At 41.2% G+C, this 27,819-nt stretch overlaps 1 protein-coding gene across 2 annotated transcripts in view; it reads left to right on the top strand.

Moving 5' to 3' along the window:
- GGA3 (golgi associated, gamma adaptin ear containing, ARF binding protein 3) overlaps positions 1 to 27,819 on the top strand; it is a 38,677-nt gene that overhangs the window by 5,492 nt on the left and 5,366 nt on the right. The window contains exons 2-17 of one of the 2 annotated variants that reach the window (XM_081318573.1): positions 2,464 to 2,548; positions 4,111 to 4,186; positions 5,489 to 5,587; positions 6,218 to 6,341; positions 6,956 to 7,059; positions 8,855 to 8,935; positions 10,052 to 10,189; positions 10,348 to 10,429; positions 12,843 to 12,959; positions 14,253 to 14,552; positions 16,419 to 16,486; positions 17,306 to 17,622; positions 21,041 to 21,267; positions 23,784 to 23,953; positions 24,394 to 24,504; positions 25,436 to 25,452. In XM_081318573.1, the coding sequence (XP_081174699.1) occupies positions 2,464 to 2,548; positions 4,111 to 4,186; positions 5,489 to 5,587; positions 6,218 to 6,341; positions 6,956 to 7,059; positions 8,855 to 8,935; positions 10,052 to 10,189; positions 10,348 to 10,429; positions 12,843 to 12,959; positions 14,253 to 14,552; positions 16,419 to 16,486; positions 17,306 to 17,622; positions 21,041 to 21,267; positions 23,784 to 23,953; positions 24,394 to 24,504; positions 25,436 to 25,452 (2,116 nt within the window). Of the gene's footprint in view, positions 1 to 2,463; positions 2,549 to 4,110; positions 4,187 to 5,488; positions 5,588 to 6,217; positions 6,342 to 6,955; positions 7,060 to 8,854; positions 8,936 to 10,051; positions 10,190 to 10,347; positions 10,430 to 12,842; positions 12,960 to 14,252; positions 14,553 to 16,418; positions 16,487 to 17,305; positions 17,623 to 21,040; positions 21,268 to 23,783; positions 23,954 to 24,393; positions 24,505 to 25,435; positions 27,596 to 27,819 lie in introns of those variants that run through there. The other variant, XM_081318574.1, reaches the window with a different exon arrangement.

Genomic DNA, 27,819 nt, shown 5'->3' with positions numbered 1-27,819 from the left:
TCTTATTTTCAGTGCCAATTCTCTTTCAAAACCAGTTATTTAGAATTGGTTTCTTTTTTGTTGGGGGTTTTCTGCATTTGAACATGAAATGTCAATTATATTTTTAGTTTAGGACTGACTACTGCTCAGTCATCTTTTTGTAATTTAGGAAGGCACCATTTAATTACAAATATCAATTGCTTGCTCATAATATTAAATATTTCTTGTTTAGATTCTTAGTTACCCACAGTAGCATAGGGTTTGTGATGATAACATGGCTTTTCCCTTTTTTGCTACATAATGGACTTTTATGTCCTATGAGTACTCAAGGTTTATAAGGCAAGTTGATATTGTCTGATGGATAGCATTCAGGATAGAAAAAAAAGGCAAATACTAGTAGTAGACAAGGTTTCTGCAGGTCAAGGCTAAACTTTTATGATACAAGGACCTTGGAGTGTTCCAAGAGATCCTCCTGACTGGAATCTGTTTAAAAACAACATGGAGATTTTCTGGATTTTAGCAAATCTCACCAGAGATTGATTACACTTGCTGCCAAAGTCATTGGATATGTTTTGTCCCCGATGGGCCCTGAAGCTACATAGCTTCAGATGTTTTCCAAGCCTCTTTTTAAATCCACATGTCATAGAGATTTCTTGAGCATATGTGCCGGATTGGATGATGATAAAAAATATGTTAAGCAATAAGCATATGATTCTGCAGTGGCATGTCTAACTTGTGCCTGTTCATTTAGCCAGGCTTCCATTTAAGCAGGCAGCTGATTACCTTAATCCAGGACTTTTTAATTTGTATATTTTTTTACAAAATGCCCCAATTGATTGACTCAGTGCCAGTATGATATTAGCATAACATAACTAAAAAAAATGGTCATCCAGTCACCTTTAACTTTCTTTGTTTGTTTATTATTTTCAGGTAGAATATCCTGTCTGTATTGGTGTTGCTTCTCATCCCACTTTTTATTATGCTACACACTAGGAGCCCCTAATTTTTGAGGGTCAATGGTCACATATACAATTCTGAAGGTGTGTTGTATGCATTCTCTCAAAATTGATCCTACCGTGGCAATTCCATCAAAATCCTGGGCTGTAGACACCCACACTTTATTTGGTAAAAGTGCTTCTGGAGGTTTGATTGGGGTCATTGAAAATTCAGGATATGCTTAAGGCTAGTGCTTTGCTTTACAACAGATTGTCATTCATTTTTAAAAAATTAAAATTACTGAGGAAAAAAAATGAGGTGGGGCAGAGAGGCTGGTTGTCTCCAGGAAACATTTTAATAGGCATATTGATGCACCTCCAAATGCCAGACATGACAATAAAAATCCTCCTGGAAGCACCTGTTTTTTTTTCTTCCTGTATATGGATATAGCTCTCCTTTTTTAAAAAAAATCTCAGACAACTTCCAACTAGCTTTCTGTATCTCAGAGAAAGATGTTTTTGAAAAATGATTTCTTGCTAATATTTTTTGTAGGGGTGTGTGTGTGTTTGTGTGTGTTGTGGCAAATACTGTTGAATATTGGTGTGTAAGGCATTGAAAGAGAAGCACTTCCAAATGCATGGAAGTAAACGTGAAGCACTTCATTTTCAAATGTTTGAAGCAGTGGTATCATCTGCAGGCCTTGCATCACTGCTTTGGTTGCTGCTCTGGCAGCCTCCTTGTGCATGTTGATGCCCAGCCGGTTTGCTTTGGTGGGAAGAAAATGAAGCAATCAGTTGCACATTCACAGGTGTTTGGAAAATGGGGAACAGCTGCTAAATCAGCCACGTGAGCTGATTCAGGCAGCTGATTCACTATTTCCCTTTATTTGTTATATTTACGTCCTGCCTTTCCTCTAGAACACGGGTGTCAAACTTGCCGCATCACGTGACGTGTCACAACTTTTTTTTTGCATTGCTGGAGCTGGGGTGGGTGTGGCCACCATATGATGCAACTGGCCCACGGGCTGGCAGTTTGACACCTCTGCTCTAGAATCTGAAGTGGCTATGCTTAGCATCCTTTTCTAGTTTTTCGCTGTAACAGTCTTCTGTGATTGATAGTTTGGACCAGGGGTAGGCAACCTCGGCTCTTTTATGACTCATGGACTTCAACTCCCAGAATTCCTGAGCCAGCATGGCTCAGCTTGGAATCCTCTCCGTTTTCCCTCAGCATAGCTGACTCAGGAATTCTGGGAGTTGAAGTCCATGAGTCATAATAGAGCCGAGGTTGCCTACCCCTGGTTTGGACTAAAGGACAGGCTCAGGGTCACCCGGTAAGTTTTCATGATTGTCATGGATTTGGAGCTTATATCCCTGGCTCTTAATCATGACTACGCTATATGAAGTGTTTTTGTTTTTCCCAAGGTCTTTCCGAAAGAGAAAGAGAGAGAAATATGCTTAGCATATTACCAACTATTTCACATCAGAAGGAAGTTTGAGATTTATTTTTTTTAAAAAAACTATTAACACCTTTGCTTTTCCTTTTTACCAGACAAAGCCACCAACCCCTTGAATAGACAGGAAGACTGGGAGTATATTATTGGCTTCTGTGATCAGATCAACAAAGAACTTGAAGGGTTTGTATCCAAAACTATCCATATTGCATCATGAGGTTTTATTGAAGAAGGGCAGTGCTTTTTTTGTAAAAGAAAAAGGTGCCAGAACTCACACATGTCATACAACCCGCCTTGCCTATCCTACAAGGTTCCATCCAAAAAAGGTGCCGGAACTCCGTTCTGAGCGTTCTATGAGAAAAAAAGCCCTGAAGAAGGGATTTTTTTTTAGAAAGCTACAGGATTTGATCCTTAGTTTAATACAGTTCAAGTGATGGATCAAACCCCATCACATAAACTGTATTCAGTTTGATGTTACATGTAATACCTGATTTTGATGAGATATTAGTACAGGTAGTCAGCGACTTACAACCATTAGTTTAGCAACCATTCAAAGTCACAACGGTACTGAAAAAGTGACTTATGACCAGTCCTTGTACTTAAAACTGTCACAGCACCCCATGGTCACGTGATCAAAATTTGGACACTTGGCAACTGGCCTGCATTTATGACGGTTGCAGCGTCCTGTGATTATCATTTGTGACTTTCCCAGTGGGCTTCTGATGAGCAAAGTCAGTAGGGGGAGCTAGATTTGCTTAACGACGCTTGATTCAAAAAAGCCTGCAGTGATTTGCTTAACAACCGTGGCAAAAGATGTGAAATGAGGCACAACTCCTTTAACAACCACTTTGCCTAGCAGTGGAAATTCCAGTCCCAGTTCTGGTTGTAAGTGGAGGACCCACCTGTACTTTGCATTCTCAAACATGAAAACTGTGCAGGAAATATGACAAAGCACTCCGTGAACATAGCTAGGGGTCGGTTTAGAATCTAGGGATAACATTTTATTTCATTTCCAATTCTGATACCTTTTGCAATATGAGGGATGTTTGTTGCTCTTTTCAATCGTTTCATCCTCAAAATACTGCAGTGATTCTAAATGTTAGTAGGCATGTGGGATTTAAATGTTTCTAGGAGGAAAATACCTCAGGTGCTTTTTCACGAGGCTGAAGGGGCTTCTTGGATGAGAAGCAAAACGTCTTCAAAGAAAAACAAAGTCCAGTTGCCTCGTGAAAAAGCACCTTTGGGACAACCATGACCCGGATGACTGAGAATCTCCATAGACATTTAAGGGAAACAAGGATAATGAATTGTAGCATTTGGAGTTATTGGAAAATGGTATCTTTCCGTTATGAGAAAATGAAGGGCATTAAAACTGCTTTCTCCAATCCTTAACATAACAGCATAACAAAATTGACAAAAGTGAAAGGGGTTTGAATACTTCCTGAATGCACTTTATAACAATGTATTTGAAAATGAGATTGCTGCATATTGCAGGGGCAGCTATGAAAATGAAACATTTTCTATTGTTCGTATTTCCCAAACCTTAGTGTGAATAAACAGAAGTATCTGAAATAATCACAGATTGTTTCTCCTATTTAGTCTTAGCACTCTGTCTCCTCTCCTGTCTTAAATTTGATATAATAGGTGTTTTTTTTCAGGGACAAAGAACAATGGTCTATCTTTTTGTGTAGGTGGTCAGGTACGTTTGGGGAATGCTATTTAAATAAGTAACCTATTTATTTCAGTCCACAGATTGCTGTTAGATTGCTGGCTCATAAAATCCAGTCACCACAGGAATGGGAGGCAGTCCAGGCCTTGACAGTAGGTCTTCCTTATCTCTCTTTTGAAATTCTGGATTTCCACACAGATTAATATCTTTATGAAGTAGAATTATCAATGGTGCTACAAAGAGTTATGTAGATTAAGGAAAATTGTCTCATGTGATCATTAGCCTCTTCTGTGGCAAACTGGATTATTTTTCTTATTTTATTTCCCTCTAGCTCTTTAACTATGGAACAGAGACCTGAATATTGGCTTCACCTATGAGAAAATGGATAGACTGTGTTTGCCTTAACAGCTGGCTTACAAAATGTTTTTACTCTTTATGATTTTGAAGCAAAATATAAGAATATAATAATTGTGGTTATGTCTAAAGTAACTGGCGTAGTGGGCATTAGCTAGGAAAGGACATTAATGCCTCAACAACTTTCTGTTAAGTCTTGTGGGCTGATAAGAATGCAGTCCTCTTTCTTAAGTGCATAACTTGGAAGGTCAGAAGCCAGTTCTTCCAGATATAAAATGCATGTTTTCCTGAGGTATAATGCACTAAATTGGTTTAATAATGTCTAATTGGTATCTTCATTTCATTTTGCTGAATTATGTGACTTCTGGGCTTACTGCTTAGCTAGGCCAGTGAAGATAGATCATTGTGCCATAGTAATATCAAAAGGTCGTCTTCTGACCCAGTAAATTAACTCTAAATAGGTTAACTTATCTCCAATGAAAGGATACTTTGTATTCTTTAGAATTAGATTGTCTCCATCTAGATTTTTTTTACATTACTCGATCCATGTTGTTATTAACTCTTTTAGTGTCCACAATGGAGACAAAATCGTAAGAGGATTCCCCGTAAAAAGGGGGTTTCTCTGGGAACTTCATCTTTGATTCTTGTAGATCCATACACAGTTCTTATGACCATACTGAGTCAGAGGGAAGTGGAAAAGGAAAAGAGAAAGATGGGCATGGATACGGTCTAATTTCAAAATGTCAGTTCACATTGCCTTCCCTGCAAGCTGCTGCTTGAAGGAAAGAAGTCAGTGTGAGACAGAAGTGGGAAAAGCTATTGATTTATTTAAAGCTATTAGCAAGGGGAATATATTTCAATGCACACTGTTTTTGGTCCTCTCCACAATGACACCCCTAACAGATTATTTCTGAAGGAATGGGGCTCTCAAAGGGAAACATTATCCACTTTTGTCTTACGTGAAACCCTGATGGTGTAAATACTATTTGGTGATTTCACAGGCAACCTCTGACTTATTTGAGGCAAGTTGGAGGACTTCTTTCGGATAGACCCATCCTAATTTTTGATACTTATCTCAGGTCTGTTTGCTTGACTTGTAGGTGCTGGAAGCTTGTATGAAGAACTGTGGGCACAGATTTCACAATGAAGTAGGGAAGTTTCGTTTTTTAAATGAGCTAATAAAAGTTGTATCTCCCAAGGTTAGTATTAGTTCTGTTTTCTTCGTTTGTATCTGTATGTGGATTGTTCATAACCCAAAACATAGTTTTTTCAGGCACATCCTTCAAAGATAAATCAGGCTGTGAATAATTGAATTGCAGCTACACTTAAAAAGTGTTTCACCCTATTTGCACAGTTTTTAGTAAATAATGCACAACTTGCTAGGCTGAGGAATAATGCAGAGATAGGAATCATTCAAGGATATGTGCAATTCATATAATTAAAGAATTTTACATTGCAGTTCTATGTGTTTTAACCTGGGATTGAGTTCTATTGAATTTAGTGATGCTTATTTCTGAATGGACATGCCCAGGATTGCCTTGATGAGGTTCAGATACTGATGACACATTGAATCTTTTGATGGTACATTAAAATGTGTGCACAGAGACACACACTGTTATCACTTCATAGTAGAAATTTGGAAATTTGTTTTGGCCAAATAGTTGTCAAAACAAATATATGGTTTCTTGTTGTACAGGTCAGTTTCTTAATCTACTGCATCTGAAACCAGCAAAAATTCATTTGACTTTAGAGATATCTTATAGTTCAGAAATTATTTTATTTGAGGGCAGAAAAACTGAAACATTTTACCTTCTTGGGCATTCTTGCAGTACCTGGGAGAGAGAGTGTCAGAAAAGGTCAAAACCAAAATAATTGAGCTGTTGTACAGCTGGACAGTTGCTTTGCCAGATGAGTCCAAAATCAAAGATGCCTACCACATGTTGAAAAGACAAGGTAGAGAACTGTTTCCTGTACTGCCTTTTTTCTCCTTTGTAGCTTGATAGAATTTTGTAATAATGTAATGGAGTATATAATTATACATTATAAAGTTTAGGAATTTTATTCATATGTTATAGAATAGTACATAAAATCTTCCCTCCACAAAATGCTATGGAGTTCTCAATGCCATCATGAGGGAGTTCTGGATACTGTTCACACCCAATCCACACACTGAATACTAATTACATATTTGCCATTTAGATGTAAAGCTACTTTGGAGTTTTAAATCAGATGATATACAAAATAACCACGTTAAATGAAGTGTGCTTAATCTAATTCAGCCTCCTCCAGATTACTACTCTTCAGATACGTAGATTTACAGCTCTTACGATCCCCCTAGTAACATTACCTTCAGCATTATGGACAAAAGTTCTAGATGTACCAATCAGAAGCCATGAGGTTAAAGAAGGTTGACCTCTATCAGATTCAAATGCAGTAATCCCTCTGAAAGTGATCTGGCAACTGTGGTTCAAAAGCAGGAGGTTAGCAGGAGCTGGAAAGAGAGAAGCAGACTCAAGCCTTTCAGATACTTGGGTATGACATTCCTGTTGTTTTCTGTTTGCTTTCAGGCATTGTCTTGTCTGATCCTGTTATTCCTGTGGAGAAAACCCTTATTCCCTCTCCACCACCTCGTCCCAAGAACCCCGTGTTTGATGATGAAGAGAAATCCAAGGTAAAGTTGACGCCTCAGCTATAACAATGTGCAACAGGCAAGTTCCACTGAGCTGATTTTCATAGGATTGAATGGTGTTTCTCAACACTTGGTCGTTTAATGGCTGGCTGGGGAATTCTAGGCGTTGAAGTCCACACACCTTCAAGTAGCCAAGGGTGAGAAACACTAGGATAGAGAATGTAAAACTGGGATTTAGTAACTTTCCTGCTCCCTCTCCATCTGGAGTTTTAGAAATGTTCTAAGAGTGAATGTTTCTTATTCCCCATGAATGTTGTAGCACAACAACTCTGATTTTTGGAAGCAATTGCAGATACTATTGGGTACATTACAAAATGTCGTGCTTCTTGATCTTACTTGTTCTAAGCATAGGGACATTAAGGGTTGCATTTTTAAGTGCAAAGAAAAACCACTCAGGTGAAGTGTTCACAAATTCTGACCTGTTACGTGATATGAATGTTACTTTTGTTCTGAACCAGGTAGTACTGTTTTCACTATTTGTGGATAATTTCCCTATTTCTTTGTGGGTGAAGAAAAAGTTTCACTTTGGTCATCCTCTGAATTTAGGGCTGAATTGAATGGCTTAGGTTGTCTGGCATCATAGTAATTCACACCTTACAGTTAATGTATTACGAATATGATTTGTTTTTCTTTTGAGGAAGGAAAAAGTGGAAGTGGCTGAGACAAGTCATTAAAAGATCATCCACTCATCTTACTGTAGTCCATTTAATACATTAACAATAGCACTTGGACTTGTATACCGCTTCACAGTGCTTTACAACCCTCTCTAAGCGGTTTACAGAGTCAGCATATTGCCCACCAACAAACTGGGTGTGAAGCAGCTTTCACAAGAGATCGATGGAACGTTAGGGTGCTTCCAAGTGAAATAGGCAGAATGCAGAGATGCAGTCATTATGAAGCTTTATTCATCGACAGGTTATATAAAAAGAGCTATATGGCATGGAAGCATCCATGCTTGTAAGATAGAGAATGCATGCGAGAGAATAGAAAGAGAAGCAGAACTAGAAGCTAAGAAACAGCCCCTGGGCAGAGGTATTTATGGGGGGTCTCGGCCCCTCCCTAGCCATAAAACTCTCTCGCCAATGGGGCTGCTGCAGGGGAGCAAAGAAGCCTCTTTGCTCCATCTGATGACCTATTTGGGGAACTGCCATGGGCTGGCACAAAACATGTAACACTGGGTCCTCATTTTACTGACCTCATTTTACCAAAGGATGGCAGGCTAAGTCAACCTTGAGCCAGTCAGAATAGAACTCCTGACCACTGAGTTAGCCTGCAGTTCTGGATTCTAACCACTGCACCACCACAGCTCTTGTTTTTTAGATTGTTTTTCATTAATGATATTTTCAAAGTTGACTACAATCAGACAGCCCAATAAAATGTGTGGAATTCAAAGCTTAGAATCCTTGAAAGCTACAAGCATCTTCCTCCTGTTGTTATAGTTTCAGGCCTCTAGACCTAACATACTCCAGAAATTACGGCAACCCAGAAGAGACTTTGCCAGCTGCAGGGCTGACTCTGAAGACTTGGTTGTTCTTTTTGTTAATAAGGCTTAGATACACTCCAACAAGATCAGTGGGTTTTGCTGTTGTGTTTATAAGTTGCATCTCACCCCAAACGGCATCTCAGAGGGTTGAGATCAGAATGCCAAAAGTTAGAATTTGATGCTTCAAATGTGCATCAGGAATAAGATTTTTAGGGTTCCTTCAATGAATTTTTGCAACAGCAGGGGAAAAAAATGAGTCAGTGATTTTATTTATTTATTTTTTCCTTTTTGCAGCTTTTAGCTAAACTGTTGAAAAGCAAAAACCCAGATGATTTACAAGAAGCAAACAAGCTTATTAAATCTATGGTGAAAGAGGTGAGACTGAGCACTTAATAACACTGTAGAGGTGATGATTGCTTGGAATTTTTTTTATAAATTCAAATATTTTAGAATCTTTTTAACCCAGGCCATTAGTTATCAGAAAAGTAACTGAGCTGACCCTCTAGTAATAAGATTTTAGTTTTCCTTAGGACCAAATTCTTATCTCCGAGTGAAATTATATCAGGAGGTTGTGTAACAAATAGGACAAGATAGTCAAGGATTTGTAGCCCCACTCAGCCTCCCAACTCTTAAATGAGACAGTTAATAGTTCTATTATCTTCAGTTCACTGGCTCATTTGTTTACTAATGTCTGCATCATATGACAAGAGAGCCAGTTTGGTGTACAGTAGTGATTATGGTGTAGGCTAGGAGATGCGAGTTCTAGTTCTGCACAAAACCAGCTGGCTGACCACAAGCCAGTCACTCTCAGCTTCAGGAAGGAATCAAACTACTTCTGAAAATCTTGCTAAAGAAACTGATATCTAATCTAGGCAATCACTAGGAGTTATCAGGGGCAATCCCTCCCCCCCACCATGTGACAAGATAGCTGTGTTTCCATCAGTTGAATCAATGATTTATGCCATTATTCCATAACTTGATACCCTGCAGATATGTTGGACTACAACACTCATTACCAGCTAGCATGGAATTTTCCTTGCCAAAATATCCCCCCGCTTCCTTTTTGCTATGGTACACTCTCTTTATTAATTCCATGTAGTTTCTTGCTTTTATCCTTAGTTTTTCTTCCCCTGCATATTCTGTAGTATAGTATTTATCCTTTCCTTCTCAAATCTCTGTGACAAAATTCTTACCTTAAATAACTAAAAATGATCTAGACAGATCAGTCAAAACTAAGGTTTTCTGCTATTTTTATATACTGGTATGAACAGAGTGATTCTTATTGTTGTGTTAAGCTTTGTTTGTCCACATAAAATATTCCTAAAAGCTTTTTTTTAGAACCATGTCAGATAGCGGGACTTTGTAGGCAGAATTCTAGAAACAGCAATGGGAATATGTGGCCTCTTGAGCTCTTCAATCAGCCTGCCCGGAATTATAACGTGAAATGAAAAGAATAAGCTTAATTTTAGCTCTTTTGTTTCAAAATTGAAGGATGAGGCACGGATACAGAAAGTAACAAAGCGCGTGCATACTTTGGAGGAGGTGAACAATAATGTGAAATTGTTGAATGAGATGTTGGTCCACTACAGCAAAGAAGACTCTTCCGAGGCAGATAAAGAGCTCATGAAGGTTGGTGTGAATCTTTTACTTACACAATAGTTAGTTCCTGTCATGTAAGAGAGCTGCCAGTGTCACTCAGATGACCACACTTTAATCACTCCCTGGATAGATGTGAATATTTTTTTTTTGCTTAATTACCTCTTTTCTCTTGTCCTTTCTGCACACAGGAGCTCTATGACAGATGTGAAACCAAAAGGCGGACATTATTCAAGCTTGCCAGTGAAACAGAAGATAATGACAGCAGTTTGGGTAACTGGGACTGTTTCTTTGCAGGGAAAGATTGTGTTTTCCCCCATTACTGACAAAAAGAAGCTCCATGGTCATTGGAAAACTCCTCCTTCATTTTAAACACCTCTGGAACTTTACAAGAGATTAACATTTTGGAAGGGTCCTTACATTAAAAAACAGGAAACCTGTAGCTGCACTGCCTTTGCACTTCCACACTTCCTTTAATGTAGTGAAATTGCAATGGGTAGAAGGAATGATCTTAATAATCTTCAGGAAGAGCCACAACTGAAACAGGTGGTTTTTTAAAAAAACAAACCTGAATTGGGGGAGAAATGTAATTTAAGGAAGCTAAGCTGCATTAACAGAGGGATAGAATCAAGATCACGTGAAGTACTAATACCACTTTACAATGCCTTGGTAAGGCCACACCTGGAATACTGCATCCAGTTTTGGTCACCATGATGTAAAAAAGATGTCGAGACTCTAGAAAAAGTACAGAGAAGAGCAACAAAGATGATTGGGGGACTGGAGGCTAAAACATATAGGGAACGGTTGCTGGAATTGGGTATGTGTAGTTTAATGAAGAGAAGGGTGAGGGGTGACATGATAGCAGTGTTCCAATATCTCAGGGGTTGCCACAAAGAAGAGGGAGTCAAGCTATTCTCCAAAGCACCTGAAAGCAGGACAAGAAGCAACAGATGGAAACTAGTCAAGGAGAGAAGCAACCTAGAACTAAGGAGAAACTTCCTGACAGTTAGAACAACTAACCAGTGGAACAACCTGCCTCCAGAAGTGGTGAATGCTTGTCTGAAATGTTATAGGGTTTCCTGCCTTAGCAGGGGGTTGGACTAGATGACCTCCAAGGTCCCTTCCAACTTATTATTATTATTATTATTATTATTATTATTATTATTATTATTATTATTATTATTATTATTATTATTATTATTATTATCTCAGAAGGACCCTCCCTAGTTCTCAAAAAGGACCAAGTGGGGAGGAGCATTCAGACTTGCAAGATCTGTTATTGTAACTTTATAAAAACCAGAAGGTTAGCCTTCGTAACTTTGGTTTCCTTAACTGGTCAGTATTGAAGGGATGACAAAATTATAGAATGAAAACTGTGAAAGGGTGGATACTCTTCTGTTACTAACTTATGCAGGTTCATTTACGAAAACATTAGCCAGGACTACGAATTGAGTGAACAAAGCTTACAATTGATAAGGAAAAATACCTTCACTTGTTATTCGCTGGTCACTGGACTCAGGCATTTTATAGTCCATTTTAACCAATTTAGATTGCCTTCTATCGACCTCATTTTCCACTTGGTGAGGTGGAAACAAAAAGAGGGAGCAATATATGCTGGAAGCATTGAACAAAATGATAGTATGCCAAATGATTAGGACAAAAAAAAATCACTGATATAAATTTCATTTTGTGGTTAAAAAATTTATTTCAGCATCAGTTAACTATATAAAATGTACACCTATATCAGGGGTCGGCAACCTCGGCTCTTTTATGACTCGTGGACTTCAACTCCCAGAATTCCTGAGCCAGCATAAACTGTAGATGAATATTAGAAGATGGAACTAATGCTACAGGCACTAGTTATATTCAATCATACTTAGTTTCAGAAAGCTGCTGCCTTAAGTGCCTAAACCAGGGATCTTCAACCTTGGCCCTTTTATGACTTGTGGACTTCAACTCCCAGAATTCCTCAGCCAGGCATGCTGGCTGAGGAATTCTGGGAATTGAAGTCCACAAGTCATAAAAGGGCCAAGGTTGAAGACCCCTGGCCTAAACCACAAGAATTAAACAGAAAAATAATATTTAAATGAAACCCAGTTGGCAGTGTTGTTTTTAATATACTGGTTCTTCATAACACATTTCTGAATATTCAAAGCCTAAACTATGAAGCTAGGGAGCAGGGGCATACTGTTAGAATGGCATGAATCAGATGGGCTGATTATTTATTTGTTTATGGATACATGAACCACTTCGGGCAAATAAAGAAACAACAGTTGTAGTAGTAGTGTAATATAATAATATACATACATGCAGTATTAAATTATGGGAAGAATTATGGCACCAGGAACTCTTTATGAGTGGTGGTGGTGCAGTGGTTAGAATGCAGTACTGCAGGCTACTTCTGCTGACTGCCTGCAGTTTGGCAGTTCGATTCTCACCAGTTCAAGGTTGACTCATCTTTCCAAGGTCGGTAAAATGAGGACCCAGATTGTTGGGGGTCAATATGCTGTAAACCTGTACACCTCTTAGGGCTGTAGAGCACTGTGAAGCGGTATATAAGTCTAAATGCTTTTGCTGTTGCTCTGACACTTATCCCAAAGACAGGTTGATAAATGTTTCTAGACAGAGGAAGCATTCTTGAAAACTCAGTAGGCTATATCTACGCTCTACATTTTTCCCTTAACAGGAGATATTCTTCAGGCTAGTGACAACTTATCACGAGTAATAAATTCCTACAAAAAAATTATTGAAGGTCAAGTCATCAATGGTGAAGTAGATCTTTCAGCGCTGCCTACCACAGAAGGTGAATTGTATTTCTCAGAAGATACTTAGCTTGTTTCTTTAATGATTCTGCTTCTTTCATGTAATTTTAAAATAGTATGGCATTTGGAAGGAGGTATTTTTAATATCCTTAGTGTAAGTACACATCAGAATCAGTAATACTGAAATACTGGCAAAAGAACATTCCAGGCTCCTAAAACATTATTACTTCCCATGTAATGGCTGGTCTTAAACATGAGAAGGTCAAAGGGACATTCCAGCCTAAACACCCTGAACTACAAGCTTAGGAACTAAATTACTTCTATCTAACCTCAATTACAGTAATAGAATATTCCCATAATAGGTTACTATTAAGGCTAATTGATAAATAATCATTATAATTATTGTAGATAATTTAACCTTCAGGGTTGTCAGCTTGCGTTTCCTGGTTTTTCCCCCCCCCCTCTGCTAAGCTTACTGCTTACCGACAGTCTCTCTACAACTTTCTGCAGATTTAGAATAAATTCTCTGTTGTATTGATAAAGTTGTGAGATAGGCAGATTGCAAGCTTTGGAATTTCATTTGTTTTTAATTGGAACCCAAACGTCCCCGCAAAATAGTAATGGGTAAGGGGAACAAGATACCAAACTATGTAATCTCTGAGCTATGATTATGCTGTTGTACATAAAAATATGTGTGGAAATTATTACCATTGGATTTTGATCTGTTTTCCTCTTGCCGTTATTTTAACCTATGGAAGCTTCAACCATAATAATCCATTAACCTTCAAGGTGCCCTAAGACTTTTTGTTATATTTGTCATCAGGGCTTTTTTTCTCATTGAACGTTCAGAATGGAGTTCCGGCACCTTTTTTGGATGGAACCTTGTAGGGTAGGCAAGGCGGGTTGTATAACATGTGTGAGTTCCGGCACCTTTTTCTTTTACAAAAAAAGCACTGTTTGTCATATTTTGCTGGCTGTTCCGAACTTGAATATCCATAGCCATATTGATAATCATAGGGTACATTTCTCAGTAACGCTGAATGACAGAGAATAGATGTGAGGGAGCAGAGAAAGAGCTCATTCCGACCAAAACATGGCAGAAGATAATGCAACCTAATGGCAAGGAAGTTTGAGTTTCTTTTTGGAATTAGGGAACAAGGAAGCTCTTGTCTGTTGAAGAAATGGACAAGGCTGGAAATCTGCCTTGCAAGTTGACTCTTGATTTCTTTGACAACATCCACATATTAAAGCAATACCCTTGTTGCTTAAAAATAACTATCCAGTGTTGCGTTGCATCCTTTGGCATCTTTTTCAATTCTCTCTTTTCCCTGTAGGAAGCAATTCTGCCAATAACGTTAATACCCTCATTGACTTGGAGGGATTGGAGGTTTCGAATGTGCCGTCACAAGCACCACCACCGCCGCCGCCACCACAACTCCTTCCTTCAGCCTTGAACACAACACCAACCCTAACTCCAGCTCCGGCCTTATCAGAAATCCCCATCCTCCCACCCCCGCCTCAGGCAATTGGTCACTCCCGGACTCATTCAATTGGCCATGCTGAATCCACCCCTATTCAGTCAAGTGGTGCAGCCAATTCCCTCTCTTTGCTTGATGAGGAACTCCTGTGTCTAGGTAAGTTGGATGTGGTTTAATGGTGTTTAATGTGGAACAGAGCGCTAGGGAGCTGCTGCTATGGATACTTTTTCCACAGTCTAGAAAATGGAAGGACTTTGTTATAATCCATTACCTATTTTCTGGAGTAGATTATCTCTGAAAGCTAAGGAAGGCAGCACAAGCAACACAGTAATCTGTTTTGAATACTGTCACCCTACTGAGATAAGAAAGACTTGAGAGAGATGGACGGTCATAAGCTAAATACAAATATTACGATTCCTCTTTTCCCCACTGCTGTATCTAATTGTGTAGCATCCATGGATAGTGTTATGTATTTATGTATTTATTTAATGTATAGGGTACCTATCTCATATGCACCACTCTGGGCGGCTCCCCGTTAAAATAATAGAAAACAACTAAAAACAGCCAGAATGAAAAACAACAAAGATATAAAAATAGCAGCCAAGAACACTCACTAGCCATGAAAGAAAGCTCACTCCTTTTATCCAAGCCCTGGGCTTGAAAGCAAAGCTGGGTTAAGTTAGGACTTGAGGGAGGTCTAATTTCTGGGGGGATGATGTTCCTGAGGACAGGCACAAGGCAGAAAAGGCTTTCTTGCTGGGTCCAGATGATGCTCTCTCACAGGCAGGATCTGGAATATACCTCCCCTGCCAGATCTATTAGCATGAGTAGATTCTACTGGGATGTCTGTGGAGATTCTCAGTCATCCAGGTCATGGTTGTCCCAAAGGTGCTATTTCAGGAGGCAACTGGACTTTCTTTTTTTCTTTTTGAAGACGTTTTGCTTTTCATCCAAGAAGCTTCTTCAGCTCGTTCTGGTCATTTGCATTCTTTCAGAGAGTTGTTGAAGCCATTTGGAGGCTTACCTGTGTCCTCAGGGTCACTTGAGTAATGCAAATTTCTTGGCTGCAGGATGTTTCCTGTCCTGTGTCCCTTCACTGTTGAAGACAGGTGCAGGCTGTTGGGGATGAGTCTGTGTTGTCTGCTTCAAAGACTCTCTAAAACAGGGGGTCTTCAAACTTGGCCCTTTTATGACTTGTGGACTTCAACTCCCAGAATTCCTCAGCCAGGCATGCTGGCTGAGGAATTCTGGGAGTTGAAGTCCACAAGTCATAAAAGGGCCAAGTTTGAAGACCCCTGCTCTAAAAGAATGCAAATGACCAGCCGTCTGCAAGGAATATAAATCCTTCTATTCTCCGCCATCCAGTCAGAGCTGAAGAAGCTTCTTGGATGAGAAGTGAAACGACTTCAAAGAGAAAAAAGAAAGTTCAGTTGCCTCTTGAAAAAGCACCTTTGGGATTCCACTGAGATCTTTGGAGAAAGCATGTGATAGTATATATTTGTTTAAATAAGCTGGGAACAATAAAGTTACCCTTACTCTCACAATTTACTCTGTAAATTGCCCTGCTTGCTTCTGCTCCTGGTTGTTGAGTAACAAATGCAGTCTAAACAATAATAGTTGTGCAATTAAAGAGCAGTAAACAAAAGTTTAAGAAATGGCTGTATGAATTGGCCCAATGTCTATTTTTTAACAGGTTTCCAAAGAGTTGCTGAGCCAAATGTAAGAATGACATCTGTCAGGGAGAGGGTGATAATGCAATTAACCCCCCACCCCACCCCCCACCTCTGTCTCACAACACAGTACTCTTGGATTCAGCCTTAGAAAGCTGGGGCTTGTTCAAGGTCCCACAGGATAAAATGTAGCTAAACTGGCATTTATAGTTGGGTTTCCACGACCTTAATGCAAACTACTGCATGCTGCTTCTCACGCGAACCTCATCAGCTTACTTAGGAGTTTTTCCCTATTAAAATGTGATTTGCATTTATTGCTTCCAATTCCTAATACTGGTTTTCCCCCACTCAGGACTCAATGACCCTGCTCCAAGTGTAGTAAAAGAATCAAATGAAAGCAATCAATGGAACCTGCTCCAGGTATTTTGCTTTCTGTACTGTAGTAAATTTTAGGGCTGTGCAGCCGTTTAGATTTGGTTCCAAAGAGACACACTGAAGTGGGCAGGCAGGTAAATATAGAGTTGTTGGATACGGGATGGGTGGCAAATAAATTTCATAATAAATAAATAAAATATTTTTATTTTATTTTAATTCCATTTATATCCCGCCCTTCTCCGAAGACTCAGGGCGGCTTACAAGCTTAGCAGTAGCCTTCATTCTATGTATATGCCTGCTTATTAGGGCTTTCACACACACACCCAAGCGGCATTATTACAAAGTCAGCTTAATTGCCCCCAACAATCTGGGTCCTCACCTATCTGCAGTTCTTTAAAGCAACCACACCTTTTCCTGAGGTGGTGTGACTATAAAGAGTTACAGATGGATGGGATCTTTGTTCCTTCTGGTGCCCAGAGGCACAGTTTGGAATTAAATCCGAAATGGTGCATAATTTTCTGTTTATTCTTCAGAAGGTTTTTAGGAAGGTATCAAGAATAAATCTGTCCTGAATTGAATTGCTCTTTTATTTGTCTGGCTTATTCCATTGTTAGGGATGCAGTAGTAAAGAGCATCCCATTTTCTGTAGGATACCCAGACCGGATCTGTTTTCCATACTGATTTCCATAATGAGCCAAGCCATTTGAAATGAAGAAGTGCCTTTTTAAAACCTGTTATTCCCCTTGACCCCTCCATCTCATCCTTTATAGAGGAATACGCCCTGCCTGACGAAGGCCATTCTAGAGTGTGACAACAGAAGAGAGGTAAAACATTGCAGTGGCACATCTCTTTCCTGTGTTGCAGAATGAGCCAGTAGATCTGGACTTCTTGAATCCAAAGCCGGTTTTTGTTCCTTGCAACTCAGCGGTGAACCCGCTTCTTTCATCTGTGTCCCAGCCAGGATGTGGAGCATCAGTACCTCTCCCTTCTACCTGCACAGCCCCTCAGCCTGTTTCCAGTGTCTCTGCTCCTACCTCAGCCTCTTTCATCTTCTCTACTGGACCTCCACTTGGCCCTTTAAGTACAATGCCTATAGCTTCAGGCTACTTTGGCTCAGCCGTGGGAACAAGTGGGTTGCACAAGATAGATCCATTCAGTCATCTTCTAGAGGAAAACAGAGGGTAAGGGATATTTTGGTCTGTTCTCTCTGCCTGATAATGGCTCTTCCTCTCTTTGAAATTAAAAATGGGGGAATGAGGGCATTTCTTTTAAATAATGTCATTTTCAGCATTTGGGATTATTTTACTAAGTGGTCCTTAAAATAAGCCTTGGGGCTTGGCCCATAATTACAGGGGCGGATAGTCCTTACAACCACTGTTGGAACCAGAATTTTCATTGTTGAGTTGGTGCAGTCAAAAGTGAGTTATCACATGCTTGGATTCAATTTTGCAACCATTTTTACCATGGTCGTTAAGCAAATCACATAATAGTTTATTTATTTATTTATTTTATTATATTTATATACCGCCCTTTCCCGAAGGACTCAGGGAGGTTTACAGGGTGATTAAAACAAAAAAATACAAAAGTTAAAAACAGATTTAAAAAAATTATATCCGTCCCTGAACAAATAAAACCCCATTTAAAATTAAAATTAAAATTAAAATTCTCAGCCTGGGCCAGAGAGCTTGAAGAGCCAGGTCTTCAGGTCCCGGCGGAACGAACGGAGGTTGGGGGCAGTCCTAAGCTCCACTGGCAGCTGGTTCCAAAGGGCAGGCGCACCCACTGAGAAGGCCCTATCCCTGGGTGTTGTCCGCCGGCAGTCTCTTACCGGCGGTACCCTGAGAAGACCCTCCCTGTGGGAGCGCACTGGACGAAGGGAGCTTGATGCCGGCAGCAGGTGTTCCCTCAGATAACCCAGACCCTCGCCATTTAGGGCTTTATAGGTCATCACCAGCACCTTGAATCTCACCCGGAGGGCAACCGGAAGCCAATGCAGCTCGCGGAGTAGAGGTGTTACATGGGAGTATCGGGAAACCCCCATCACAACTCGCGCGGCCGCATTCTGCACCAGCTGAAGCCTCCGAGTGGTCCTCAAGGGCAGCCCCATGTAGAGAGCATTGCAGTAGTCTAAACGGGAGGTCACGAGCGCATGAGTGACTGTGCGTAGGGCATCTTGGTCCAGATAGGGTCGCAACTGGCGCACCAGGGGAACCTGGGCAAAAGCCCCCCTGGTCACGGCTCCTATATGGTCTTCAAAATTGAGCCGTGAATCCAGGAGGACGTCCAAGTTGCAAGCCCTATCAACGGGGTAACATCTCATCCCCCATCGTTAGAGGTGGAATAGTCTGGTTAGCCCGAGATGCCGATATGCACAGCCACTCAGTCTTGGCAGGATTGAGACGAAGCCTGTTTCTCCCCATCCAGACCTGGACCGCCTCCAGGCAACAGGACATCACGGCGAGGGCATCGCTGGGTTGGTTCGGGGTGGAAAGAAAAAGTTGGGTGTCATCAGCGTACTGATGATACCCCACCCAAAAACCACGAATGATCTCACCCAGCGGCTTCATATAGATGTTGAACAGGAGGGGCGAGAGAACCGACCCCTGAGGAACTCCACAAACGAGAGGCCTCAGGGCGGATCTCTGCCCTCCCGTCAACACCGACTGCGAACGGCCCAGGAGATAGGAGGAGAACCACCGTAAAACGGTGCCTCCCACTCCCAACCCCCTGAGACGCCGCAGTAGGATACCATGGTCGATGGTATCAAAAGCCGCTGAGAGATCTAATAGGACCAGGACAGAGGAACAACCCCTGTCCCGAGCCCGCCAGAGATCATTCACCAGCGCGATCAATGCCATCTCCGTGCTGTATCCGGGCCTGAAACCTGATTGGTATGGGTCCAGATAATCAGTTTCCTCCAGGAACAGAGGAAGCTGATGCGCCAGAGGAAGCTGATGGTTTTTTTTGTTGGAAGCCAGCTTGGAAGGTTGCAAATTGTGACCACAGCAGGTTGCGACTGGTTATAAATGTGGGCTGATTGCCAAGCTCCCAAACTGCATAAGTTGAGGACTGCCTGTGTTCCTTGCTTAACATCCACTCAGATCAGGCATTGAAGTTACAGTGGTGCTGAATGAGAGGGACTCATAATAGGTCCTCATAGTTGCAGCTGTTGCAGTGTCCCCCTGATCATGCGAGTGTGGTTGAAGCGCTTAGAAACTGGCTTTCAGTAACAACATTATAGTGGTCATCTGTCACCATCTGTCACCATCTGCCACCTTTACTGCCAACTTCTGACAAAGAAAGTCATTGGGGAAGCCAACAGGAAGTTGCAAATGGTGACTGCAGCTGCAGGATGCTGAGATCATGCAGCAACTGGGATTGTCAGAACTGCTGTTGTATGTCAGTGCAGTCTCATGACATTGTACCTTATGACTGCTTCATTTAGCATTGGAGTTCCTGGTCCCAAATACCATCGGTAAGCAAGCACTATCTGTCATTGTGAAACCCACAAACAGATGTTTATCTACTGTGGATCTCTGGGTGGCTTATATGCAAACTCAAAAAAGCACACTATACAGTAGTGATTATACTGCAAAAACAGAGGCATAGAACCTAGCAAACAAATCACATAATGAGCACACAACATGTCTAGACAGAATCAACCCTTTTGCTATTTCACAGCACGTACTTGGGTAAAAATGATAACTATTTAACAACATATCAAACTAGCCCAGGTAAATTAACATTGAAACCAAATTTCAGAACAAGACAAATTCTTGATTCTGTAAGTGGGACCCAACATCCAATATAGCTGTCTGCCTTTATTCTAGTGCTGTGATTTTTTTTTTACTCTTCCTGATGCAGTGGTTTACCACCTGTGCTCCTGGAAAGATTGTCGGTGTCAATTGTCCATCCATCTTCTCCACCAACTTAGAATATATTTCACTGAGCCCCACTGATGGACATATAATACAGCAGTCACGTGCAGCATTTTATCTTCAAAGGGCCATTTTCTGTTACAGGAATTGGTAGTAACCATAGGCGTTTCCAAGGGATGCGGTGGCTCAGTGGCTTAGGATGCTGAGCTTGTCGATCAGATGGTCGGCAGTTTGGTGGGTCGAATCCCGAGTGCCACGTAGCAGAGTGAGAGCGCTTGTTACTCGTCCCAGCTTCTGCCAACCTAGCAGTTCGAAAGCACGTAAAAATGCAAGTAGAAAAATAGGGACCACTACGGTGGGAAGGTAACAGCGTTCTGTGCACCTTTGGCGTCTAGTCATGCCGGCCACATGACCGTGGAGACGTCCTCGGACAAGCGCTGGCTCTTCGGCTTTGAAATGGAGATGAGCACCGGCCCCTAGAGTCGGAAACGACTAGCACACATGTGCGGGTGAACCTTTACCTTTACCTTTATAGGCATTTCCAATGATTTGTCCCCCATTAAACAATATATGGACCCAGAGAGCAATAGATGTTCTGTTTTAAATTTAGACTCAAGCTGCCTTGAGTCGTTTGGTGGCCTTATACCTGAAATGAATCAATGTTAACTATTAGCCTGTGGGTTAGTTTGGTTATCTGGAATCCTTCTGTACTCTCTTTCAGGTCTTCAGCTGCAGCAGCCGTAACGGCCTCTACAGTCCCTGCTGCTACTTCTGCACCTCTGACATCTGCTACAGGATTGTCGCTTGCTGGTCCAGGAGTCCCTCCAGTTCCATATCCAGGAAGTCCCATCTTCCAATCAGCCATGTTCCAGCAACAAGGAAGTCCCTTGAAAGGACCTGAGATCTCCTTGGCCAATGTCCATGTTCCATTGGAATCAATTAAGCCTAGTATGGGTCATTGCTGGCCAGTATCTGTTTAATGGTGAAGTAAAGGATGCATAAGGGACACGGTGGCTCAGTGGGTTAGGACGCTGAGCTTGTCGATCAGAAGATCCGCAATTTGGCGGGTCGAATCCCGAGTGCCGCGTAGCGGAGTGAGAGCACTTGTTACTCATCCCAGCTTCTGCCAACCTAGCAGTTCGAAAGCATGTAAAAATGCAAGTAGAAAAATAGGGACCACTACGGTGGGAAGGTAACAGCGTTCTGTGCGCCTTTGGCGTCTAGTCATGCCGGCCACATGACCACGGAGACGTCCTCGGACAAGCGCTGGCTCTTCGGCTTTGAAACAGAGATGAGCACCGGCCCCTAGAGTTGGAAACGACTAGCACGCATGTGCGGGGGAACCTTTACCTTTACCCTTAAAGGATGCATATTTTTATTTTCAGAAAAAATAACATAGTTCTTCACACATACCCTTTCTGTCTGGGTAAATGTATCCTTCGTTCCATGTAAGGAATGTGTGGATTTTTTTTTAAACCTGATTTATCCTTTTAGTTTCCAAAAACATAAGCCTCTTATCATGGGAGCAAATGCTGGAAATAATCCTGTATGTGCTCTCATGCCTCTTTATTGCAGTTTTGACACTAAATGTCTCTGTTACAGGTTTTTTTAAAAAACATTTTGCTGGAACAAATGGGAAGTAAAAGAAACGTATAGTAAAGTGATGCTATTTTTGAGGTAGTTCTATCCGTTTAGAGAAATATTTAGGGAAATTTAGAAAAAGGAAGTGTTGTCCAGCTAACTTTTTTGCAACTGTTATCCTTAAATTTGTAATCAGTGACAGCTGTTGTTTATTGAGGATGGTGGGGTGGAGACATGGGAAGAGTGACTGGCCAGTGACAAATTAGCTGCTGAATTTGGTTTTGTGGCAGCCTCTTTTCTCCTCCAGTGACACGAAGGACTCTTTAGCATGACATTCTAAGCACTTGAATCTTAACACTCAGGACCCAGATTGTTGGGGGCAATAAGCTGACTTTGTAATAATGCCGCGGGGGGGGGGGGCGAAAGCCCTAATAAGCAGGCATATACATAGAATGAAGGCTACTGCTAAGCACATTGATTTGTGCTTTAAATTGTAAGCCGCCCTGAGTCTTCGGAGAAGGGCGGGATATAAATGGGATTAAAATAAAATAAAATTAAAATAAAACTGAAGAATTATTGCTTGCCTTTCTACAAAAGGCTTAGTGCTTTCTCTGTTAGGCAGACTATGCTACCTCTCCATCACAACCTTCTCCATCCTATAAGTGGACCTTATTTCCAGGGTTTAAAGATAGTGACACTAGGGACACAGATTCAGATCACGTGCAGCTACATGACATGTCCCACCCCACCTACAACACTGAACTGCATGCCTCTAGAGTCATATTTTGAGCTGTTGATGTCTATTCTTGGTTTAGGCCCCTAGCATTCAGGCTGGTGGCTATTGCTGTGTTGGACTCTCGGATAAAATAGGAATAGCACTTAGACTTATATACTGCTTCATAGTGCTTTACAGCACTCTCATAAGTGGTTTACAGAGTCAGCATATTGCCCCCAACCATCTGAGTCCTCCTTTTACCAACCTTGGAAGGATGGAAGGGTGAGTCAACCTTGAGCCGGTGAGGATTGAACTGCTGGCAATTGGCAGAATTAGCCTGTAATACTGCATTCTAACCATTGTGCCACGGCTCAAGGCTATGTGAGGTTCATGTACTGCTGGACTGATTACAAAAGCCTTAACAGTAGTGGGAGGTTGTCTGGCCAAGGAGGGAGAATGGTATTGCATATAGTCCTCATCTTACGACCACAATTGAGCCCAAAAATTCTGTTGCTAAGCAAGAAAGTTGTTAAATGAGTTTTGCTCCATTTTACGACCTTTCTTACCACTGTTGTTAAGTGAATCACTGCAGTTGTTAAGTTAGTTAAGTCAGCCGGGCTTCCCCATTGACTTTGTCAGTCATAAAAGGTGATCACATGACCCTGGGACACTGTAACCGTAATAGATACATGCCAGTTACCAAGTGTCTGAATTGTGATCACGTGACCGTAGGGATGCTACAACAGCTGTAAGTCTAAAAAAAAAGGTCATAGGTCACTTTTTTCAGTGCTGTTGTAACTTTGAACCATCACTAAACAAATGGTTAGAAGTGGTGAATTACCTGTATAGACTTTGTGGAATGATATGGTGATTAGCATGGCTCTTCTTCAGGAATGTTATGTAACCGTATGGGCGTTCCTCAAGGATGAGTGATAGCATTGACATCTTATCTAGTGGACGGAGGGGGAAAATCAGATCCCCCATGGAGGCGCCATCTTTATTTTTTTTTAATGCCCAACTCATTAGAACGGGCTACGGAATGCAAATTTGAAAGCTAGATTGCAATTTCCATTATGACACCGTCGCCATGTCAAAGCCCATACTGCTTATTCTATTGAGGGCATGTTGCTCCTCTACCATGAAAATAAATACTTCCTTCGCCTTGCAGGCAGCGTTCTTCCCGTGACTGCTTACGACAAGAACGGTCTGCGTATTCTGCTGCACTTTGCAAAGGAGTGCCCTCCTGGGCGGCCTGACGTGTTGGTGGTGGTGGTATCGATGTTGAATACAGCACCTCTTCCCATCAAGAATATTGTGCTACAAGCTGCGGTGCCAAAGGTAAGGGATAGAGAGGATAACAATGGCCAAGAGCCAACCAAAGAATGTAGAATTCTTTTACTGGGGTAGGCAGAAGCTTATGGCTTTTCATCAAGGAATCCCTATGGGTCACAGGGCTAAATCGAAGATGGTTACTCCTAAGGAGAAGCAGGAGTCTTTGTGTTACTGTTTTGCAGGATTCTTGTTCCCGGTTACTGCCTTGGAACGTCTTTGGATAATGTTGAATTCCACTGAATCTCTGGGGATTTCCTCAGCCGATTCTAAATTAATTTTATGAAGGCAGTTAACACTACCAGACAGCTATGTGAGCGCTTCGACTTTCTCTTGGAAAATGTTCCCATTTTCCTAAATAGGCTGATTATCAAATGTGCTATCTAGCACCCTTTCTACAGAAGCAGGGATTGTCTTAACTTTTGTTTCTGATTTTTTTCCCCTCACAGTCCATGAAAGTAAAGTTGCAGCCACCTTCAGGGACAGAGTTAGTTCCGTTCAATCCCATCAAGCCACCAGCTGCTATTACCCAGGTTATGCTGCTTGCAAATCCTAGAAAGGTAGGATTCCAGATCCTCCTCTTCTTAAAGAGAGTCATTTTTCTTATACGGGATCTTTTTTTTTTTTTGTATGTCTCATCACTGTTTTCTTGGTCTGATGTTAAGTGTAGCAAAAAGACTTCCAATACTTTTCAAGGTTGGGATAAAAGTAAAAAAACAGAGCATGAAGTATTATTAAATTCTGCTAGGGCTTTTTTCCTTTCCCTATGCTTCACGAAGACAACTTTGAGTAAAATCTGAAATTGGGGGGGGCACGCTAACTCAACCTCTCAATTTTCTGTAGCAACACTGGAACTGTCAATGTCACCGTAACTATGTTAGGCTGAAAGGGGGGGGCGGGGGTTGGCTTTTTGAGTTTTTTTAGGGGTGGGACTATAAATAGAAGGCCCCTAGAAAGTAATAGTCCTTTACATTTCCTCCGGAGAAGAGGCCAAAATCATTCTACTGGTTTTTGCTTCCCAAATGGTAGAAGTTTATCAACACAACTATAGACCATTGGAAGGGGGGGGGGGATTTAAAAGTAAGGAAATTATCCCACCAAAAATCAGTCCTTTTGTCTGAGAATCAAACACAATTGAGTAGGAGAAAAAAAAAATCCCAGGGTACTAGTGCAGGGGTTCCCAACCTTTCTGGATTGGCGGCTCGGAGGTGGTGGTGGTAACTTTACGCATGCAAGCACATGTGAACGGGGCCGCGCGTGCATGAACAGGACTGTGATTGCAAATGGCGATGCTAGCGTTGTGCTTGCAGCAACGATAGTGCCTGTGTGACACTGCGACGCTAGCGCAAGTGGGGGGGGTATGAGCACACACATGCTTGTGCACTGGCCAGCCACTCATGCGGCCCAGTAGGTGCTCTCATTTAAGTACATCTGCTCTTTTACTCTGTGTTGTGACTGGCTACTACATTTGGTTTTCCTTTTTCGTTGCAGGAGAAAGTGAGGCTGAGGTATCGACTGACTTTCACATTGGGAGACACGCCCAGCACTGAAGTGGGGGAAGTAGATCAGTTTCCTCCAGTTGATAATTGGGGAAAGCTATGACCCAGAGCTATTTCATTGGGACTGGAATGAATGCAATATGACAAAGGCAGTGGCGGTATCAGTTAGTGATATTTAGCTTTGTTTACATGTCCCGTCCACTCCACTTGTAGCCGTAGTCCAGAATATTTTCTGCACTCTGGGACAATAGTCGTGACACGTAAATGCCAAGTGTAAACAGGAACAGAGACCTGGCTGGTTTCTTTACCTTGGCCAATACTTACCTTGGCCAATACAATTCTATCTTCCACTTCATTAAAACTTGAAATATAAATGTTCTGGAGAGTTTGATGAGCAGAAATTGAATACCCCGGAACACTCTTTCAGTTAGGCTAGAGGCCTACCAAGGGCTATGATGCCTTTGTAAGTTCTTTTGGGGTAGAGTCCTAATGACCTTCCTGCACCCGATTCTTTTTACCTCTTTGGGATCAGAATTAGGATAACCTGTAGGCTTGCTGAGCAATAAGATACACTTCAAGAAATGGAGGGTTTTTTTGCCATGATCAAGCACTCCCATTTACAGAATATCTGTTCCAAGAGCCAGCAGAGCCCATACAGATATTTACACTTGCCACTTGAGAACATCAACAACACACAGCTCTCAAGTTGCTGCCTTCTAATTTTATACTTGCAGCCGACTTGCTCGTTATGCTATCCCAGTAGCTGCTGAGTTTTGTATGCACAGCTCTATGTCCTCTGCGTACATAATTGTTTCAATACAATAAAGATCCAGTTTATACACGACTCAAGTGGGAAGCATGGAGCGAGGGAAATACAAATAATCTTGAGGAGCATCCATTCAGGTGCAGTTGTTCACTGGGCTCTGAGGAGGAAGTGATGCAGCGAAGGATCTGAGGCTTCTCCTGAAGGCACTATCGTTAGTTAAAAGTATGATATGTATATTAAGCTATAGGAATGTACCAGATCTGCAGACCAGGGAAAAGAGGAGCCATGGCTATGCATGTGCAGGGATGACACACTCCAGTTTTATTCTTTTTAGATAATAGGTGGGTAAGTGCAATTGTCCATAGGAAGATTTTTATGTTGAGACAGGCAGGCTTTCCTAAACAGTGAGACATGTTACGGTTCAAAAGCCATAGAGAGAGGATCACTGCTTTTGAGTAATTACTTTCCCATGGTTTGACTGTGCTCATCTGGAACAAATCATTTTGTTCCCGAGTGAACAGAAGGCCTTGAAAATCTACTCCGTGCTACACTATATAACTGAGGACTGTTTTGCGTGGGAGTTTAAAATTTTGCAAATTTTGGTATTAAAGAGATTGTGGGATGATCAGACCTCCGTTACAATGGCTGTGAGTTCTTTGCATTTGTATCTTCTGTAAACAAGATACAGTTAACAGTCACAACAGAAAGAACCTCATTGGCTTTTGAAGGGATCCAATTTTAACTCTGATTAGCCAAACTAGTGGTACCAGGGCTGCATTAATTATGTAAAGCTGATGGGAACCCAGCAGTATTTTTTTGATCTCTTGATCTCATCCTCTCTTATAGTCTCCCTCTTATCAGCATTTTACTTAAGCTTCTAAGTCTGCCCCAGTGCCATACTTATTTGTACAGAGCAGATTTCACTGTTAGAGATGGTCTGCAAATCACTCTGAGGAAACCACACAAAAATAGCACAAGGGCTTTCTGCCAAATTGCTTTCATGCTATCAGCAGTGCCACTCTGTCCATGCTTTATAATCCAACAGAAAGATCTCATAGTCTCACTGTGTGGAAATGTGCTACTATAAGCTTTAGAAATTATTTATGAATGTTACCTGTTCACAGGCTGAAGTTGCAGCTTTCTATCAAACACTCAAGACTGTAAATATATCTCAGAAGCATTTGTTAGTCTGCACGCTCAATAAAAATACTTTCTCTACTCTGCTTGAGCTACCTTGCAGCCACTTCATACTAAAATGTATTTTTGTCTGAAAATTATTGGAACTAACAATCTGTCCTATATGTTTCTTTACAGTAGCTGTGATGTAAACAGAAAGCTCTATGGCTAAATGTCAACTAGTCAACAAATTTAAAAAGTATTCTTTTTAAACTCTTTTGAGTAAGGAGAATTCAAGATTTATTGCAAGATCAGATTGCCCCCGGGTTTACAACAAGCAAATGAAATGTTTTGTTTCAACTTGCATGAATAAAACAATTTGGGGTTATTTTAATGACATGATGGATTTTCCATTTTATAAAATTGTAAAAATCTCAGTTTGCAAAAAGTGAGTTTCTTTCTTGAAATTTACCAGAAAAAGAATTATAAAAGAA

The sequence above is a fragment of the Vipera berus genome, assembly GCF_964194415.1.
Source record: "Vipera berus genome assembly, chromosome: 2".
NCBI classification, from domain to species: Eukaryota; Metazoa; Chordata; class Lepidosauria; order Squamata; family Viperidae; genus Vipera; species Vipera berus.
This window is presented reverse-complemented; position numbering and strand designations above follow the sequence as displayed.